Raw genomic sequence first — 19064 nt, 5'->3', positions numbered from 1 at the left:
ACCCAAAGGATAATAAATCATTCTACTCTAAAAACACATGCACAAGTATGTTTATTGGAGCACTGTTCACAATAGCAAAGACTTGGAACCAACCCAGATGCCCATCAATAATGGACTGGATAAAGAAAATGTGGCACATATACACCATGGAATACTGTGCAGCCATAACAAAGGATGAGTTCATGTCATTTGCAGGGACATGGATGAAGCTGGAAACCATCATTCTCAGCAAACTAACACAAGAACAGAAAACCAAACACCGCATGTTCTCACTCGTAAGTGGGAGTTGAACAATGTGAACACATGGACACGGGGAGTGGCACACCACACATCAGGGCCTGTTGGGGTGTGGGGGGCTTGGGAATGGATGGATTTAGGAGAAATACCTAATGTAGATGATGGGTTGACCACCATGGCACGTGTACACCTATCTAACAAACCTGCATGTTCTGCACATGTACCTCAGAACTTAAAGCATAATAATAATAAAAAAAAGTAAAATAAAATATTAATGGCCTTCAAAGAAAAAAAAGTCAAGAAACAATAGATACTGGCTAGGCTGTGGAGAAATAGGAATGCTTTTACACTGTTGGTGGGAATGTAAACTAGTTCAACCATTATGGAAGACAGTATGGTGATTCCTCAAGGATCTAGAACCAGAAATAACATTTGATCTAGCAATCTCATTACTGGGTATATACCCAAAGGATTACAAACCATTTTACTATGAAAACACATGCACACGTATGTTTACTGCAGCACTATTTACAATAGCAAAGTCATAGAACCAACCCAAATGCCCATCAATGATAGACTGGATAAAGGAAATGTGGTACATATGCACCATGGAATACTATACAGCCGTAAAAAGGAATGAGATCATGTCCTTTGCAGGGACATGGATGAACTTGGAAGCTACCCTCAGCAAACTAGCACAGGAACAGAAAACCAAACACCTCATGTTTTCACTTATAAATGGGAGTTGAGCAATGAGAACAAATGGACACAGGGAGGGGAACAACATGCACCAGGGCCTGTTAGCGGGTGGTGGGCAGGGGCAGGGAACTTAGAGGACAGGTCAATAGGTGCAAAAATTACATGTTTTTTAAAAAAGAAAAAACTATATATGCACTCACATATTTTAAAAAAGGAAAGAACAGTACTCTGTGTTATATTTTCAGCATAGCTTATCACATAATTGTTCCTTGGATACTGTCCATTCATGTATAATATTTCTCTAGTAACCAGGTTATCTAACCAAAATGTTTAATTCCCTCACCATAATTGAGTAACAGTTTAGTTTACAAGTTATGATCATATTATTTTTAAAAATTTCAGTATCTACCACAGGGGAAACCTGCAATCATTCTTTTCTACAGTTAATGGCTAATTTATTTTATCCCACTTTTTCATTTTTTGATCCCTTCCAATTTCCAGGAATTTAGAGGTTCGTTCTGATTTTAGAATGGAGAAACAGAGTTCATTTCCATGTGGTACTGATTTTTCACATAGGTAGTGGCAACATTTTACTACAATAAAAAGAGCAAAAGTCAGTAATAGATTCACGTAAGTGTTTAGCTAGAAAAATGAGACACAGCTAATGGGTATGTGTCGAAGCAATATTAGATAAAAGCAATTACAGAATAAAATGGTTCAAATCATAATTCCTAATGAAAAAATAGATTACTTCATCATAAATGTATCTCCACGAAATTTATTAGATGTACATCTCTTGGAGTATACATATCACTAGAAATTTTCTCTCCAGTGGACTTCTAAAATCACTGAAATGTTACTAATCCCTTATCTACCGGTGTTGTTCAGGAAGGCATCTCACCCCTTTTCCTTTTCACATTCCTTAGAAAGCTGGAAACAGTCCCAGTCCTCTGTGTGACAGTAAACCCTAAGGCTGCGAGTGTTTTCATTTACTGGGCTTGAATACCTGTTTTTAACTCCCTGGAGATATTTGCCACAAAATTCTCCCTCAAACACACAACCTCTTTCTACCTGGTTTCTTTATGCTTTTCGAGCTGGACTTGGAATGAATTGTCTGCAAGCCACCATCTGACAGCCTAACACACCATCTTAGGGTTTCCTCGGCTCTCCAGACTGTTGTCTTGCATCTTCAGAGATGGCTTGGGGATAAAAATGAGTTTAAAACAAAACTTTCTTTAGCTGGTCCAGCGGCTAAGGGCAGCTCTGATGCATCCAAGCACGCTGCCCTCTTCTCTTCCAGTTCTGCTCTGTGCCCATGGAAAAGGGGGCGGAGGCGAGAGAGAAGACGAAGAGGCGGAGGTCACTCGTGCGCCCCATCCTTCCCAGGCTGCCAGCGCAGCTAGGTGCAGAGGGATCCCAGGAGCGGAGCGCGCCCGGCAGGTTCCGCGCTAAGGGAACGAGTGCGCGCAGGGGACGAGCGGCAGGACCACAGCTGGCGCCCGAGCAGGATCCCCGCACTGGGCTCGGTGGAACGAGGTGGCGGCGGCCCAGGGCGCCATGGCTCACCGAGCGGCTCAGTCTTCTCCGCAGAGAGCCCGGCTGGCGGCCTGGGATGACAAGGTACCACCTCTCCAGAGGCTGATCGCAACGCGTGGGCCTCCGTATGATATCCAGTCCCAGGTTTAACCAACTCACCCCCTGGGACACCCGGCTGCAGCTTCTGCCGGCTGCGCCTGACACTGAGTTTGGACCAGATTCCCCAAGCTAGGGAGACGCGTAGAGAAAGAAGGGTACTCGGGCTAACCCGTCCCCATTCTGAGCTGCTCGGGTGGGGACCTGGTAGAAAGGGTCTCAGAAGAGGGAAATAGGCAGAGATCCCGCTTCTTGCCGCTGCAGGGTTCCCTGCGGGCGGCACTTCGAGTTTCTCACCCGGGGACCTCCTCACGCCCCGTGCCAGGATGAAGGAGAAAACAGCCCTTTGGCGTTTGAGCAATGGCAGAAAGTTTCAGCGAGTTTGTTAGTTTGGAGAGGATGTTGTGAGACCAGGCCAAAGGGCGGCGGGGGTAGTAACGGGCGAAAGTCGAACTGTGAGTAAGACCTGGAGGAGGTGACCGTCCTGGGGTCAGCCTAGGCAGTCCCACTCCGGCTGGGCGCAGGAAAGGCTGGCTCCAGAATTCCCAGCCTCCGGGAAAGCTAGCTGCTCGGGAAAGGCCAATCGAATTAGCTCGGAGCAGAGTGGCTGTGGCCATGTATATCCAGTGTCTGTGACTCAGGCTTCAGCCCCCTAGGGGAAAGAGTGACAAATAAATACTTCGCCTTGGATGTTGCTACTTTGAAGCTGTAATTGGACAGTATCTTGGCGGAGGTTCACAGTGAGCGTGGCCCGCCCCCTTCCCTATGGCGAATCAGAATTTCTGCACAGGGGCAGCTAGACCAGAAAACCTTCCTAGAGACTCACCACTCTGCTTTTCCTGGTTTCAACGTGTGTGTGGTTTGCTGTTATTTGATTTAGGCTTAGAAACATATTCAGAAAATCTACATTTAATATCAATGAACTTGCTAGTCTCCTTCCAAAGTTTGGAGATTGTTATGTCTGCCTGACAAGGAGGTCGTTCAGTTGAGGAATAATCTGCAGTTTGGGGACAAAGGCCGTTTTTTTTTTTTTTTTTTTTTAAATAGACTTATGATTTAGAAAACCTTATTGGATTTAAATCTAATCTTGGTAGCAATTTTGTAAAACCTGAAAATTTTAAGGTGTCAGTGATGTGTCAGGGGCACATACAGGAGGAGGTGCTCATTTGCAGAGGGGCCACAGAAGTTAACCAAGGGGTCTCAATTTCGACAGTTTCTTCACCTTGAAAATGAAATGTGGAACTAGAGGCAGATATGAGCTGCTTTCAGTATGATGCAACCTTGCTTGTGATAGGCCAGATAAAACCTATCCCACCACAGGGTGCTGGGGCACGTCAGTCATAAACGTCAGATGAGCAGTAATGCGTTGTTCATAATTCCTCTCTCTTTAACCTACAGATGTCTGGACTGCAAGCTTGCACAGTTTTGAGAGGGAGATGACTTGAGTGGTTGACTTTTATCTCCACAACAATGTCCATGAACAATTCCAAACAGCCAGTGTCTCCTGCAGCTGGGCTTCTTTCAAACACAACCTGCCAGACGGAAAATCGGCTTTCCGTATTTTTTTCAGTAATCTTCATGACAGTGGGAATCTTGTCAAACAGCCTTGCCATTGCCATTCTCATGAAGGCATATCAGAGATTTAGACAGAAGTCCAAGGCATCGTTTCTGCTTTTGGCTAGTGGCCTGGTAATCACGGACTTCTTTGGCCATCTCATCAATGGAGCCATAGCAGTATTTGTATATGCTTCTGATAAAGACTGGATCCGCTTTGACCAATCAAATGTCCTTTGCAGTATTTTTGGTATCTGCATGGTGTTTTCTGGTCTGTGCCCACTTCTTCTAGGCAGTGTGATGGCCATTGAGCGGTGTATTGGAGTCACAAAACCAATATTTCATTCTACGAAAATTACATCCAAACATGTGAAAATGATGTTAAGTGGTGTGTGCTTGTTTGCTGTTTTTATAGCTTTGCTGCCCATCCTTGGACATCGAGACTATAAAATTCAGGCGTCGAGGACCTGGTGTTTCTACAACACAGAAGACATCAAAGACTGGGAAGATAGATTTTATCTTCTACTGTTTTCTTTTCTGGGGCTCTTAGCCCTTGGTGTTTCATTGTTGTGCAATGCAATCACAGGAATTACACTTTTAAGAGTTAAATTTAAAAGTCAGCAGCACAGACAAGGCAGATCTCATCATTTGGAAATGGTGATCCAGCTCCTGGCGATAATGTGTGTCTCCTGTATTTGTTGGAGTCCATTTCTGGTAAGAGCCTGAAATTTTGACTTCTGCTTTCTTGGGTTAATCCATATTCAATTCAAGGTTATCTTTTTCAAAGTTGTTAGTCTGGAAGTTTGGTCTTTTAAATGCTGAGAATGACCCCTACTCAAAATTTATTTCAGCACTCAGCTCTGGCTTAGAATTACATGGGATATGACACATATGGTTATTTTCCCACAAGCCCTGAAGTGAAAGAAATGTGTTGCTAAACAATTCTAACCATAGTGTTAGCTGCTTCAAAGCAGTGTAGTTCTAACAGAAGTTACATATTTTTAATATACTGAATATGATTATTTCTAAAATGTGAACAAAATGACTAACTATAAAACAACATTTGAACAGATTGCAGTAAGTCTTGATAGAAAGTCACATGGACTTTTAACTTGTAAACAGAGTATATTAGCTACTGGGTTCTCCTAAGCATGTAATGACCAGAACTGCAAAGGGTGGTGCTGAATTGAGATAGCTGGATAGTTCAGGTGTACTGCATGGATAGTTCAAGTGAAGAAATCAGTAGTTCACTAACTCAGGAATAACGCCATTAGTCCAGGGAGTGGTACGTTTGGCAGGAAGGCCAGAGATTCCTCCCTTATTGTTTCATTCATTTAACATTTTAATTTAACCAGCATCTATATGTGATAGCTTGATAGTTTAATTTGGAAATGAAAGCTAAAGTGAAGCTATTAGAAACAAACATAAATCATATCATTTTCCAGATAGAAGACAAAAATCATATTTATCATAGATAAGTAAGACCTTAACTCTTTCTAACATTTTGCTTTATAATGTAAGAAGTGACAACATGCCATGAAAGAAAACAAAAACAAAACCCTCTGTAGCGAGCAAGTGAGGCAAAGATTTTCTTTTTTCCCTCGTCTGTAACAGTGGGGAAGTGGGAGGGCATCCAGAGATAGCAATACAGGTGGGGTGGAAGTGAGGCAAAGGTAGAGGTAAGACAAAGGTAGTGGTTGTATCTTACCCGGTAGAATGAAGGTGCTTGTTACTAATGCAGTTTTCCAAGTCTCCAAACAGGCTGATTTCCCAAGAATTGTTGCTAGTGGAATTTTTTTTTTCTTTTTTGAGACAGAGTCTTGCTGTGTCACCCAGACTGGAGTGCAGTGATGTGATTTTGGCTCACTGCAATGTCCGCCTCCCAGGTTCAAGCAATTCTCCTGCCTCAACCTCCTGAGTAGCTGGGATTACAGGCATGTGCCACTACACCCGGCTAATTTTTGTATTTTTAGTAGAGATGGGGTTTCACCATGTTGGTCAGGCTAGTCTCAAACGCCTGACCTCGTGATCCACCTGCCTCAGCCTCCCAAAGTGCTGGGATTACAGCCGTGAGCCACCGTGCCCAGCCCACTAGTGCAGTTTTAATTAATGATCCAGATGATTTTGATACACATAAAAGTTTGTGATAGCTGCTACTGCAGACAGATTCTATGACAGAGTAGAGTTTATTTTACAAAGGGAGTTCTTCTTTTCTAATATTTTAAAAATTTCTATTCATATTATTGCCTCACAACCTGAATTTGGCTTCTTGAATTGTTAAGTCATTTAAGTATTTTTTGTGTTGTTCCTGAGTTGGCCAGGTCATAAGAGCTCACCCAATGGGAGAGTGGGTCTATCAATGGCAAGTCAACCTTTGGAGACCTGCTTATTGTCAATTGACAATTACTTGGGTGAACCCAGTAAGAATCTGATCTGTGATTAGAGTATAGTTGTGTGAATTGAATAACAGAAACCATTTCTAAGAACACTGGAACCACTTCATTGTTTATTTTTGAGGAGGTTAATGTATGTCACTTGACTAAAGAAATTTCCTGAGTATAATGCTTTTTTAGTTTTCTGTAGTTAAGCTTTGAAGTAAAGTAACTTAAAACTAAAAAATGAGTCTGAATGGGTTGAAATGAATTTGGGGGTGGTGAAAGAAATAGAAAGAAGGTGAGAAAAGAAGTGGCTAAAAATGTTTAAATAAACTTTTACAATGAAGGTTGTGTCTCTGGAGAATACCTCAGAACGGTGAAATAGTAAAGCATTAATAAATGAGAGACATAATCTGGACAACTGAGATAATCACTTGTATTTTATTTTTTGTTTATTCTGAGGCAACTTAAAAATTCTATTTAGTTACTGGATTTCAACTTTGAGGAATAGGAGTCATAGACTTACTCCTGCAAGATTATGGAAGGAAGCAACATTTCAGACTCTTGGCATGGATGTTTTGAATGTATGTTTTCCTCTAATTTCTCCATTCCTGGATTTTTGGTTTGGTTTGGAATAAATATTACAATGTAATTCATATTTTGAACATATTTCCTAGTGGAAATAAAGTTTCATTTTTACAGAACATTTTCTGAGGTCCAAAATAACATCCAGTACTAATACTTCAGTTGAAAATTTTCTCTTTTTCTCTCTCACACATCTAGGAGGATTTTAATAGATATTAATTACAGAGCCATCATTTTCCTGTCCACCTTGTATTTTACAAGCTTCTGATTTTTAGAAATACCTCTGAAACCAAGCGTCTGGATTCCCACAGATGCACTGTAATAGTGACAGCTTCCAGGTCAATGCCCTATTTCATACCATGTGCCTTTTCTCTCTGATTAAGTGTGAATTGTTGGATTTGTGTTTGAATGAAAATCTGCACACACTCTTTGATCAGTGTTCACAGTCATTTTCAAGTCTCAAGCTGGAACAAAGGTAGAGGTACATACACTAAAAGGAGGAAAGGAGTAAGGTGGAGATGATGGTGTTTATGCTTGACAGGAGCTACTGAATCAAAACTTATCAATAGTGGCATAATTTCTAAAATTATTGAAATTTATAAATTGAAATTTATATTTAAGTTTATGTCAAAGGTGATACTTTATGAATTTGTTGAGTTTTAATACAAAGGTAAAATGATCATAATGTTTGAATTCTCTCTCATGTTAATAGACTCTATTTCACTTTTTTGAGTAGTTTTGGGTCTACAGAAAAATGAGTAGAAAGTAGAGAGAATTTACAAATACTCCCTTCCCCTCCTCCCACCCATCACCTTTATTATTAACATCTTGCTTTGGTGTGGCATAGTCATTACAATCGATGAGTCAACACTGCTATATTATTATTAACTAAAGTTTGTATTTTACATTAGGGCTATCTCTTTGTGTTGTACATTCTACGGGTTTTGAAAATCTAGAATGACATGTGTCCACCATTACAGTATCATTCAGAATAGTTTCCTTACCCTAAAAATCCCCTGTGGCATTATAATGTGTTTTATTTTTCCAAAAGGGGAAAATGTGCTTTCCTCCTCCTAGCAATTGAAATGTAGAAATGTAGTACAAACATAACATTTGTTTAAGATACAACTTGTTATTTACTTAAATTTTCACAATATCTGGGTTTTGTAGTTTTAAACACAGTTAATTCATTCACATTCATTTAATTATAATGCTAACCAAAAAATACAGGAAACTACAACCGATGCTTATTATCTTACAGTTCCATTTAGCAACAAGTTAATTCTAAACATCTTTGAAAGTGAAACAGCAATTATAAAATTGTCTCGTGTTCTTCCTAGATGAATCACTTTTCCTTAATAAATAAATCTTGAACACATTCTCCTGATGTCTCTATTGTGAAGGGGAAAAAAGAGATTTATCAGCACTTTTGAGAAACATTTTCTCAATATTGTTTTGTTTCTACTTTTATATGGGTAATGATTCTTTGTAATGCTCCACTTCTAGAATATGCAAACCTAAAAGGAATTAATTATTAGTGCTATGTGTAGTTCAACTATTTGGCAGAGCAACAAATACTTGTTGACTGGTTGACTGTAACTTAAGTAGTATGAATGTCAAAAGATTGGAAATGATTGACCAGTATATGGATTCTGAGTTTTGTAGGTTAACAACCAAGCAAACTCTGAAACCAAATGGTAATTTTAATCTGTTCCCTAATCACCAACGGTAGACCTGGGACACTATTAAACTTCAGTTGTCTTTTACTGGAAGGCCATATGTTTGTTTTACCTTCTCTTCAGGGATACAGAATAATTTTGAATGGGAAAGAGAAATATAAAGTACGTGAAGAGCAAAGTGATTTCTTATGTAGGTGAATTTACCCAAGAAATGTGTTCTCTTGCAAATGTAGAGTTGGAGCTTGATTTTCCTAAGATTACTCTTATGCTAATATTTCTAGTCAACATAGTTAAACATTGTTTGGTCACTAAGGTGTTTGTCAGATATAGATCAAAGAACTGGGTGGCTAATTGAACTTTGCCTGAAATTACTAAAGGTATTGACTTCATAATGACCAGGTCTTAAAGGGCTAATGACAAATGATGGAGTAACATGACATCACAGCACATTTTGACTATTAGTGAAGATTATTTTCTTTGAAAGGCTGACCCCCATCATCATATCTAAGAATGGTGTAATGGAAATCTATGTATGTGTCTTGAGCACTTGCCTCAGTACCCAAAGGATGGTGAGTGGATGTACGTTTATATGTTTTAAGTGAAGAGATAATGTGGAAAATTGCACATATACAATATAAATGTGTACATGTGTATATGTAGTGTGTATATTGTTTATGTATTTAGGTACATACATAAAAGTGTAGATGTGTACATACATACCAGTGTGTGTATGTATATAAACAAATACACACATAAATGTTAAATTACTTACCAATTTAAAAAATTAACCAATTGCCATTGGATCAAATAAGAGAGATTCTAGTGGGTGGCATAGCTATCAGATACTGTGTTCACTACTTGGATGATATTAGAAGGCTAAACCTCAGTATTGTGCAATATACACATGCAACAAACCTGTACAGGTATCCCCTGACTCTAAAAACAAACAAACAAACAAACAAAATGGACTGTTCTATAGTCTTATATTAGATCTTGGAATGTAGATCTTTCAGGTTTAATCTTGGATTTCTGCTGATTTCAGAGGCAATATTTTCATAAATCATTTTAGCTAGTTTTCTTTGTGAAGAGGGAGTGTCCCTCTGTTTGGAATGTGGAAGCAGCAGTGATGTTGGCCGGATACAGGACTGATGACACCTGGGTTCTACTCCTGCGAAGTTTGTAACTTGGATCTAAACGACTCAAAATTCGTATCTAGCAGAAAAGACATATTTTAGAGATACGTTAATGTACTTTAATCACTGGAATTCAGACGGCTTTCTCACATTGGGGAAAGCATGAAGTAAGTGCCAGGGGGTGAATGACCAACCACAGCTAGCAGAGGAGGTGTTCTGGGAGATCAGGGAGCACGTTCCTGTCCCTGAGCCTTGGTGTTCTCCTGCCTGGAACACTCTCCTCTTGACATCCATGTGACTCTCTCCCTCTTTCTTCTCTGTTTTCTCAAATATTCCCTCCTCTAGCCAGGCTATCTTAAAAAGTTCCTGTTCTCTTTTCCTCTCTTCCTTTCCGCTGCTTTATCTCCCTCATAGGACCTAGCAGGATGTGATAACATAATACACATTTCTCTGTTTATCTGGTTGTTCCTGGGCTTTTGCCCCTAGCACGCAAGCTCCTGAGAGAAGGGCCTTGCTGATTGTTCTGTGTTCAGCTCCTAGACCAGTGCCTGGCATATAGATGGGGTCAGTAAGGGTCTGTCAAATGAATCCTACGTAAAGGAGGGCCCAGTTGTTGACTACACTCATTTCCACTTTGGATTAGCTCTGCTGAGGAGGTCAGGACCTGGTTGATAGGCCCTGGGAATACTTCTAGTACTTTGAATTGTGATTTGAGCTGGAGAGGTCTGAGAGGGAGAAATTCTGTGTTCAGGAGTTCCCTAAAAATGTAAGTTGGAAGTAGTGTCCTGGAGAATCTTGGACTTTCTGAAGTTTGAGTCCAGAATGAGAATTAAGGAATTTTGTCAGCTTCTAGAGGAATTTCATGGATACACTAGGCTTGGTATTTTATTTTATGATATTACAACGATTTGTTTATGTGTTTTCTCTGTTATTCCAAATGGTGCTGGGTGGCTTTACTCTACCTTATTAGTTTAATTTCAAATATAATGAGCCATTAATCAATATTTGTTGAATGAATAAGATAATGAATCAAGTATTGAATGGGAAGTATCAAAGGCAAAGGAAAATATTAGGTAATAGAAATTTGGATTAATTTCACCCCAGAGTCTTTAACACTGTTATTTTCTCTACAGCCACACATTTTTTTCATAATGTATTTTTTTATTAGTATTTTATCTCTGAGAGAATCATGTCAAGGGACAAGAGGAGAACTTACTTTGAGTAAAGACCTCCAGATATTGCATGTTCCTTGTCATAAAATGAAAGCTCTATGGTAAATGTGGAAATTTGTCTGAAATGGGCTTGCTTACATCATGTCTTTACCAGCTGATTAAGTGAATGTATGTGCCTTAATTTGTGCTGTTACCAGACTAAAAGATAAGGTAGGTTTTATATTCACAGAGGATTAATTCTCAAAAAATTCCGACAGACCTTTTTAGCGGACACTGTGGTACTCCTCCCTGATCTTCCTTTTCTCAGGGAAATTTCCTTTAGCTGAAAGTAGCTGCTTTGTCCAAGATTGTGTCCCTGTCTCTTGGGGTCAGTCTATGTGCAGTGACTGGTGGATGTGGGGATACAGGGAACTTGTTCCTTTGCCTTGTTGGGATATTTCTGAAGGTCCATTCATGTTTCAGGACTTGCTGAGGCCTCTGTTGAGGAGTTTCCTTGCAACTGCATTGCAGCTCCTCTCCTGCCCAATCCTACTTCCTTCCCCACTTTACTCTCTCCCTGGGAAGCTTCCTGCATGCAGATCTCTGCCCCGAAGTCTATTGCCTCCACAGTCTACCTTAGGACAACCTTTCAGAAATCTATTTGTTCATGTACTATCTGCATATAAAGTGCATTTCACATTGGTTTACAGCATTATTTGATAAATATATGAGGTATGTATAGGCTATGTATATGGAATTGAGCTCATTTAAGTATAAAACTATCTCCCTCCATAAAAGTGTATGGTGTAAAATTGGCAAATGTCAACCCAGTTTTAAAAGACATTGCTAGGATGAGAATCCACACAATAATTTGTTGCTTTGGATGAGCACAGTGATCTGGAATACTTTGTTATTTTAAATTTACTTACTCTTGGAAAACATGACCTTTTTTTTTTTTTTTTTTTAAGAAGAAAGACTTATAAAAATGCCCAAAGATATCATAGACATTGAGACTACACTTACAAACATTACTTGAATGACTTAAGTGTAAATGAATCAGAAACATGTGTATTAAATTTATACCCTCATGGATATAAAAATCTTCTGGCTTAAAATGTTTTGGGCTTTTTATTAAGCTCCAAAACATTTGAAGAACAATTCAAGATGTTGATGTGTTCCAAAGCTCTTTGGGTTGCCAGTTTTAACTTTATTTGCTTAAGACTTATCTTTATAGGAAGTATATAAAATGCATTCCATTTACATTTGTTTTGGAAGGCATGTATAGCCACCCCAGTTTTACCTGATACATCAGTGTCATTTATCTGTACTCAGAGAGGACTTCATCCAATAGGATAAATTTGTCTTGTGATACTTGTAAATATACCTTTCAGAGCTTGTGTAAACCTGCCTCCTGTCTGTCCTCTTTTCTGGGTGTAATACAGCTAATGCCATAGAAGAGTGAATATAGTTGTGGTTTTACATAGGCAGGGAGGTGTTTTTTCTCACTCCTCCTCAGCTATTGTATCCCAAACGAAATTCAGACTGTGGAATGCTGAAATGGAATGTGGCTGTGGTGTGATGGTGAAGGAGACAGAGATAATTGGATTATGTAAAATGAATTATTTTAGTTCTTTTGTGCATAGTCCCAAATCAAGGCTTCCTTTGAGAACAGTGTAGTTATTCAGAGTACAGGCGGGAAACATGGATCTCAGCCTCACCACTGCTTAGCTATGACCTTAGAGTTACTCTAAGACAATTGTGCATATCTGTGATTATAATCATAGTATACTCTGATGTACTGTCAGATTAAATAACTTGACTCCCCTAAAATCTCATCGCAGAGTGATTGGTGCATAGTAAATGTACAAGAAAACCAAAAATACTCAAAAAGTGTGTTGGTATTAATGCTGCCCACCATCTCAATGAAAATAATCATCTGTGTTAGTTCAGATGTTTTCCATTTTCTCTTCCATTAAGAAAGATTGGTTGCAGTAGAAAGGAAGAGAGGAAGAAGCTCATAGCTTCAGAAAACTTGAACGTTTCCACTCCAAGTTTCACATTATAGGTCCTTATTTCACTATCTCATCAGAAGTAAAGATGTTGCCTGCTAACCTCTTAAATATTCTAATAATTTGTAAGATATTAATTATTACATCAGAGTTGTGAGTGGTACCAGGGAGTAAAGGATACAGATCTTTCCTCAAGGAACTTATAATTTAGTTGAAGCAAAAGACGTAAGATATTAGCCTTTGAAGAAGCAATATAGTGTAGTGGTTTAAGAATCTGGGTTCAAGTCCTGTTTCTTTCACTTCCTGGCCATGTGACTGTAGCCACTGTTTCCTCATAATTAAGTGGTAATAAAGCAAAGTAAAATATTTTAAAGTAAAATAAAGTGAAATAAGTAGTAATAGTACCCACTTTATAGGGTGGTTGTGAGAATTAAATAAATTAATGTATGTAAAGCACTTAAAATAATGTTTGACATATAACAAGTACCATATGCTTCAGTTATTATACTATTCTCATTGTTGTTTCTGTTACTATTAAATAATAATTTTGCCTGCTAATCATTTTGTCAATGAGACAATCAAAGGTACTTTAAAATTATTTATTAAATGAATAATGAGACTTATAAAACGGATTTGTCACTTCTAATTTGATGATCCATAAGTTATTATTTGTTTATTGGTCTGACAAATATTTATTGGGCATCTAACATGTATCAGGCACTGTTCTAGATTCTAGAATAATAGTCTGTAATTTAACTGTTCATAATGTCTATGGCCTTAGACAACTGTACTTATAAAAAGAGAAGAGATATGCAGGAAATTGAAACATAATGATTCTATCTTTTGTTACAACAGAATAGCAGGTATTTTATTATGAATGTTTGTGGATGGGATTATTTGTGACAACTTATGAAAAGGAAAAAAATTTCTCTGGGCTATCATTTACAAAGAAAAATTACTGGAAATAAATGTAATTGAAAGTCAATTAATGTAAGCTGTATGAACCAATGAGAAAATAACGCATATAATTCCCAGAGACACAGAAGTGTGAAAATGAGAAGAGAAACTCTTTAGTATTTGGGCCAGGCTTTAACAGGACTAGAATACAGCAGGTTATAATAAGTTAATATTAAAAGAAAAATTTTTCAAGTAATAAAATATGAGTAGTAGGAAAATTAAGTCAGATAATACAAATTTGATAATTCAGATTAGTATTTTATAGTATCTTTTGATAAGGAAAGTGACTCAGGATGTAGAAGAGAAATAAATTTTGGGTGAAATGAAGCATTACAAAAGCTCCTAACACTTTCTAAGAGTTCAAGGAAGTTTAGGAATAAAGAAAAACAATTAAATCATTAAATTGCTGTGAACATGAGTAACAGGAAGAAAACCAAAAAGTTCATTTATGCTTTAATTTACTCATGAATAATTTACTCATTGATTTACTCTTTCAGCAGACTTTGCTGAGGAAATGGGTGGGTGTCTCTCCAGGTGGAGGGTAAAGGATAGAGACAGATACATGACCTGGGAAAATATTCCTGAGACAAATTCTAAGACTCATGCTTTCTGTCTCCTTCATTTTGGCTGTGACTTTGCATTCTCTTCTCCAAACTCCACATGCATCCTCTGCCTACTTTTTCTACTTTTACTATGGGGTAAATATAGCTATTTGTATTTTTTTGGCTTTGCTTTGGAGCAGGTCAGGGAGGTAATGTCTTAGTAATACTGAAGGAACCTCTGATCACAAAGGTGAATTAGTAAGTACTAAATACACAGCAAGAACATTGTTGTAGCAGCAATGGCAGCAATATTTGTTGTTATTGTTATTATATCATCCTTTATTTTGCTTCTTGCATTTATGACCGTGGCTGTGGACCAGAAAACAGAAGGGAAAATAAAAGTCACATGAGTGAAGGAGAAACAGAATGCGAGGGTAAAAACAAGGCAATCGGGGCAGCAGAAAGCTGGTGGTGTGAGGGTGAAGAGAGGCACTCTCATGTTTCAGGAACTCTGTTGGAAAGATGAGACCTCCTTTGATTTTCACAGATATCTTCTCCTTTATTGAGGAATATCAAATTTCATGTATTATATTCCCCAAGCTATTTGAAAAAATATAATATTTTCTTTAGCTATAAAATTTCATTGTAAAAAATTATAGCAAACTACACATTAAGTTTTTTAAAAAAAATCTTCCAAATCCCACTATCCAGAGACAGCTACTGTTAGTATTCTGGGTACGTCTATCCTTTTACCTAGCTAATGGGGAAAATACATTATTTTATTTGATTGATAAATTCTTTGATTAATAGAGTAAACATTTTTTGTTACAGTTGTTGGGCATTATCCCTTTTATGAATGTACAAGTATTTGTACTTTTATAAATGATGTTCAATAACTCTTTGGATAGCAAAGAACAGATAATTCTGATATATAAAATATTTATGAAATAAATTGTTATAAAAGCAGTTACTTTTTCAGGTTTATTGTTTGCCTTTTAATTTAGTATTTGAGTTTACAACAGTAGTGAATTAATAATTTCTTTTGTAGTTACTGCTTTGTTTCATGTTTAAAAAATGCTTTTCTCAGGCTGAGATGATATCAGCATTTATCTCTTTTCTTCTTCTAGCAATTTTCCCCATTCATCATTTGTATTTATGTTTTAATACATTTATGACTTATTTTGGTTTGATTTACAAGTTAATGATCTGAATTTTCTATTGAATGGTTAGCCAGTTGTCCTCAAATTATTTATTGCATGATCTTCCTGCAAACTGTTTTAAATTCCTACATTTAGTATATATAACATTCTAACATGTGCTTGGATATTTTTGGATCCTTTATCTTATCCTGTTGATCTTTACATACAATTAGTATTAGCTTTATGTACAATTATCATCTTTACATTTTATTTAGACTTGGGTTCAATTTATCAATTTTAATATAGAGTGTTTCTTATCTTGATCACAATCTATCTTATTATCAAAGTCATGTTTTGAATAAAAATTTTGTAATTTTCCTCATAATAGTGAGGCAAATTAGTTGTGTTAGTTTTATAACACTTTCATTCTAACTTTTGTTTTTTTTTGAAATGGAGTTTTGCTCTTGTTGTCCAGGCTGGAGTGCAGTGGCGTGACCTTGGCTCACTGCAACCTCCGCTTCCCAGGTTCAAGTGATTCTCCTGCCTCAGCCTCCTGAGTAGCTGGGATTACAGGCACCCACCACCACACCTGTCTAATTTTTGTATTTTTAGTAGAGATGGGGTTTTACCACGTTGGCCAGGCTGTTCTCAAACCCCTGACCTTAGGTGATCCACTCACCTCGGCCTCCCAAACTGCTGGGATTACAGGCGTCAGCCATTGCGCCTGGCCTATTCTAACTTTAAAAAATTTTTTGTTTCTACTGTAAATATAATCATATTATTTTCTTTTACATATACAAGTATATAAGAAAGCAGTGATCTTGATGCATTTGTTGTTTATTATGGTAAAATTTGCATAATATAAAATTTACCATTTTAACCATTTTAAGTGTACAATTCATTCACAATGTTGTGCAGTTGTCACCACCATCTTGTACAGAACATTTTTTTTACCCGCAAAGAAAACCCCATATCCAACAGTAGTCACTCCCCACACCCCAAAGTCCATGGCAACCACTAATTTCTCTCTTTCTGGGTTTGTTTATTATGGTTATTTTGCATAAATAGAATCTTACAATATGTCATCTTTTGTGTCTGGCTTCTTTTGGTTAGCATAAGGTTTTCAAGGTTCATGTACATTGTAGCGTGTATCAGTACATCTTTCCTTTTTGTAGCTGAATAAATTCATTTGTAACAATATACCACATTTTGTTTATCTTTTCAGAAGTTGATGAACATTTGGGCTGTTTCCATCTTTTGGCTATTGTGAATAATAATGCCATTTGTGTACAAGTTTTTGAACACCTGTTTATAATTCTTCTGGGTATACAACTAGGAGTGGAATTCTTGGTAATATAGTAATTCTGTTTAACTTCTTGAGAAACCAAACCTTTTCACAGCAGATGCAAAATTTTCCATTCCTGACAGCAATGTGTGAGTGTCCCAATTATTCCACATTTTTTTGCCAACACTTTTTATTTTCTCGTTTTATTTTTATTTATATTTTATCATAATGGCTCTAGTGGATGTCATGGTAACTCATTGTAGTTTGAGTTTCATTTTCTTAATGTTGAGCATCTTTTAATGTGCTTGTTGGCTATTTGTATATATTTTGGAAAAAATCGTTTTATTTTGTGTGTAAAAGGTTATATTGGTCTGTAATTTCCCTGTTTTATTTTATTCTTTTACTTTTAGTATTAGAATTATTCTAGTTTTAAAACCAGTAGGGAAATTCTTATTTTTCCAGGTACTAGAATAAGTAAAGTAATTTGGATGTTAGTTGCTTTATGATTTGACATTATTTCAGCATTCTGTTTGACAGTTTTATTTTTTCCCTAGTGATTGGTTTGTTTGATTTCAGTACAAATTTGCTGCTAAATTTATACTCTCAAGGATACTGAGTATATTCTAATAAAATATAATAAGCTAATAAATATAATAGCATATTTGAATAAGATATAATATCTTAATATTCGAAGAATATGAAGTTCTTTTTGGCTAATTCCAGCATTTCTGTATCCTGGAGTCAGTCTCTGTTTGTTCTGTTTTCTTTTGAGAGCAAGTCACTGTTTCCTGTTTCTTTGTTTATTGAACATTATTGAATTGTATCTTGGGCATTGTGAATGTTATGTTAGGGAGACTCTGCATTCTGTTATATTCCTCTGAAGAGTGTTAATATTTCTGTTTTAACAGGAAATTAACCTGACCAGACTCAAACTTCAAACAGCAGCTGAAATACCAGTTATTTCATCCTTAACTAGGTTACATGGAATCTACCCTAGACATGCATGGTTCAAAGGTCAGCCCAAGATTTGGTCAGAGTTTATATATAATATTTGGGGCTTTCCCTCTCTGGCTCTTTTGTTTCCAGGAGAACTCTGTCCTCTGGTTCTTCAGGCTGGAAAGACTGTGGGTTTAGTATCAGAGTTTAGCTACTCTGCATGGCACAGACTGGGGTGTGTTTTCAGACTGGAAACTGTGGAATAGGAAACTCATCCTTTTTCCCAGAGAATAATTGATTATTCTCTAGAATTTTCCTGCTTTTGGTTATTCTCCAGGGTCTTCAGGTAGTGTGTTTGTTTTTGTTTTTAGCAGAGTTTATAGCTATTGAGTGAAGGTTGATTCCATAGGAGCTTATTTGGCTGTACTGGAATGAAACAGCACATTTAGATTTTAGATTTAAATTGTTATTTTTTAGAAAACTTCTAAAATTTCCATTTTAGAAATTTAGAAAATTCTCCATTTTCTAAAATTATTTTGACATTTTGGAAGTTCCACAGGAATATAGTCTATGTCTGCTTTGCTAATCATTGTATTTGCAGAGCCTAATACAGGACATGTCACACAGTGAGTATTCAAGAAAATTAGTAAAATGTTGAATAAAATAAGTTTCATAACATACTATAAACAATTGAAAAATTATGTAGAATTTGACTGATATTTTGTTTTATTGGCTTTGTTAGTGCTGCAATTTCTTTTTGATCATACTGTCTCCATTCTAATGTTTGATATTTTGATTGATTTCTAGATTGCTGAAGTATAAAATTAAACTCTTAATGTGAAGAATAAGGATGAGGCTTCAAACTAGAATGTTCAAAAATGTACTTATCTTGGTCAATAGTTTTGTTGATTATTGAGTTGTTATATCAAAATTATTTTCCCTTAAAGACCTTGCTGACCTTATTCCATTTTGTTTTCTTCATTTACTTCTATAAAGAAGGAGTTTGAAACCAATTTAATTCTTTTCCTTCCTGTGTGGTTACTTATCTTTGGAATTTGTTTCAGTGTGGGAATACTTTTGTTACATTTTGCTTGTACTCAGGATACTTTTTTAACCTGATTTTTTTAACCCGACAGAAGTGTTCTATTTTC

The 19064-nt window shown here is 36.9% G+C and overlaps 1 protein-coding gene across 1 annotated transcript in view; it reads left to right on the top strand.

The window, feature by feature from the left end:
- The first annotated feature begins 2333 nt into the window (after window positions 1-2333).
- The window catches only part of PTGFR (prostaglandin F receptor), a 46539-nt gene continuing 29808 nt past the window's right edge, over window positions 2334-19064 (top strand). Inside the window, 2 exon segments of the mRNA XM_017880107.1 lie at window positions 2334-2556; window positions 3967-4836. Coding sequence (XP_017735596.1) covers window positions 4039-4836 — 798 coding nt within the window. The 5' untranslated portion in view covers window positions 2334-2556; window positions 3967-4038.

Source organism: Rhinopithecus bieti, unplaced genomic scaffold, assembly GCF_001698545.2.
Source record: "Rhinopithecus bieti isolate Rb0 unplaced genomic scaffold, ASM169854v2 scaffold_12238, whole genome shotgun sequence".
NCBI classification, from domain to species: domain Eukaryota; kingdom Metazoa; phylum Chordata; class Mammalia; order Primates; family Cercopithecidae; genus Rhinopithecus; species Rhinopithecus bieti.
This window is presented reverse-complemented; position numbering and strand designations above follow the sequence as displayed.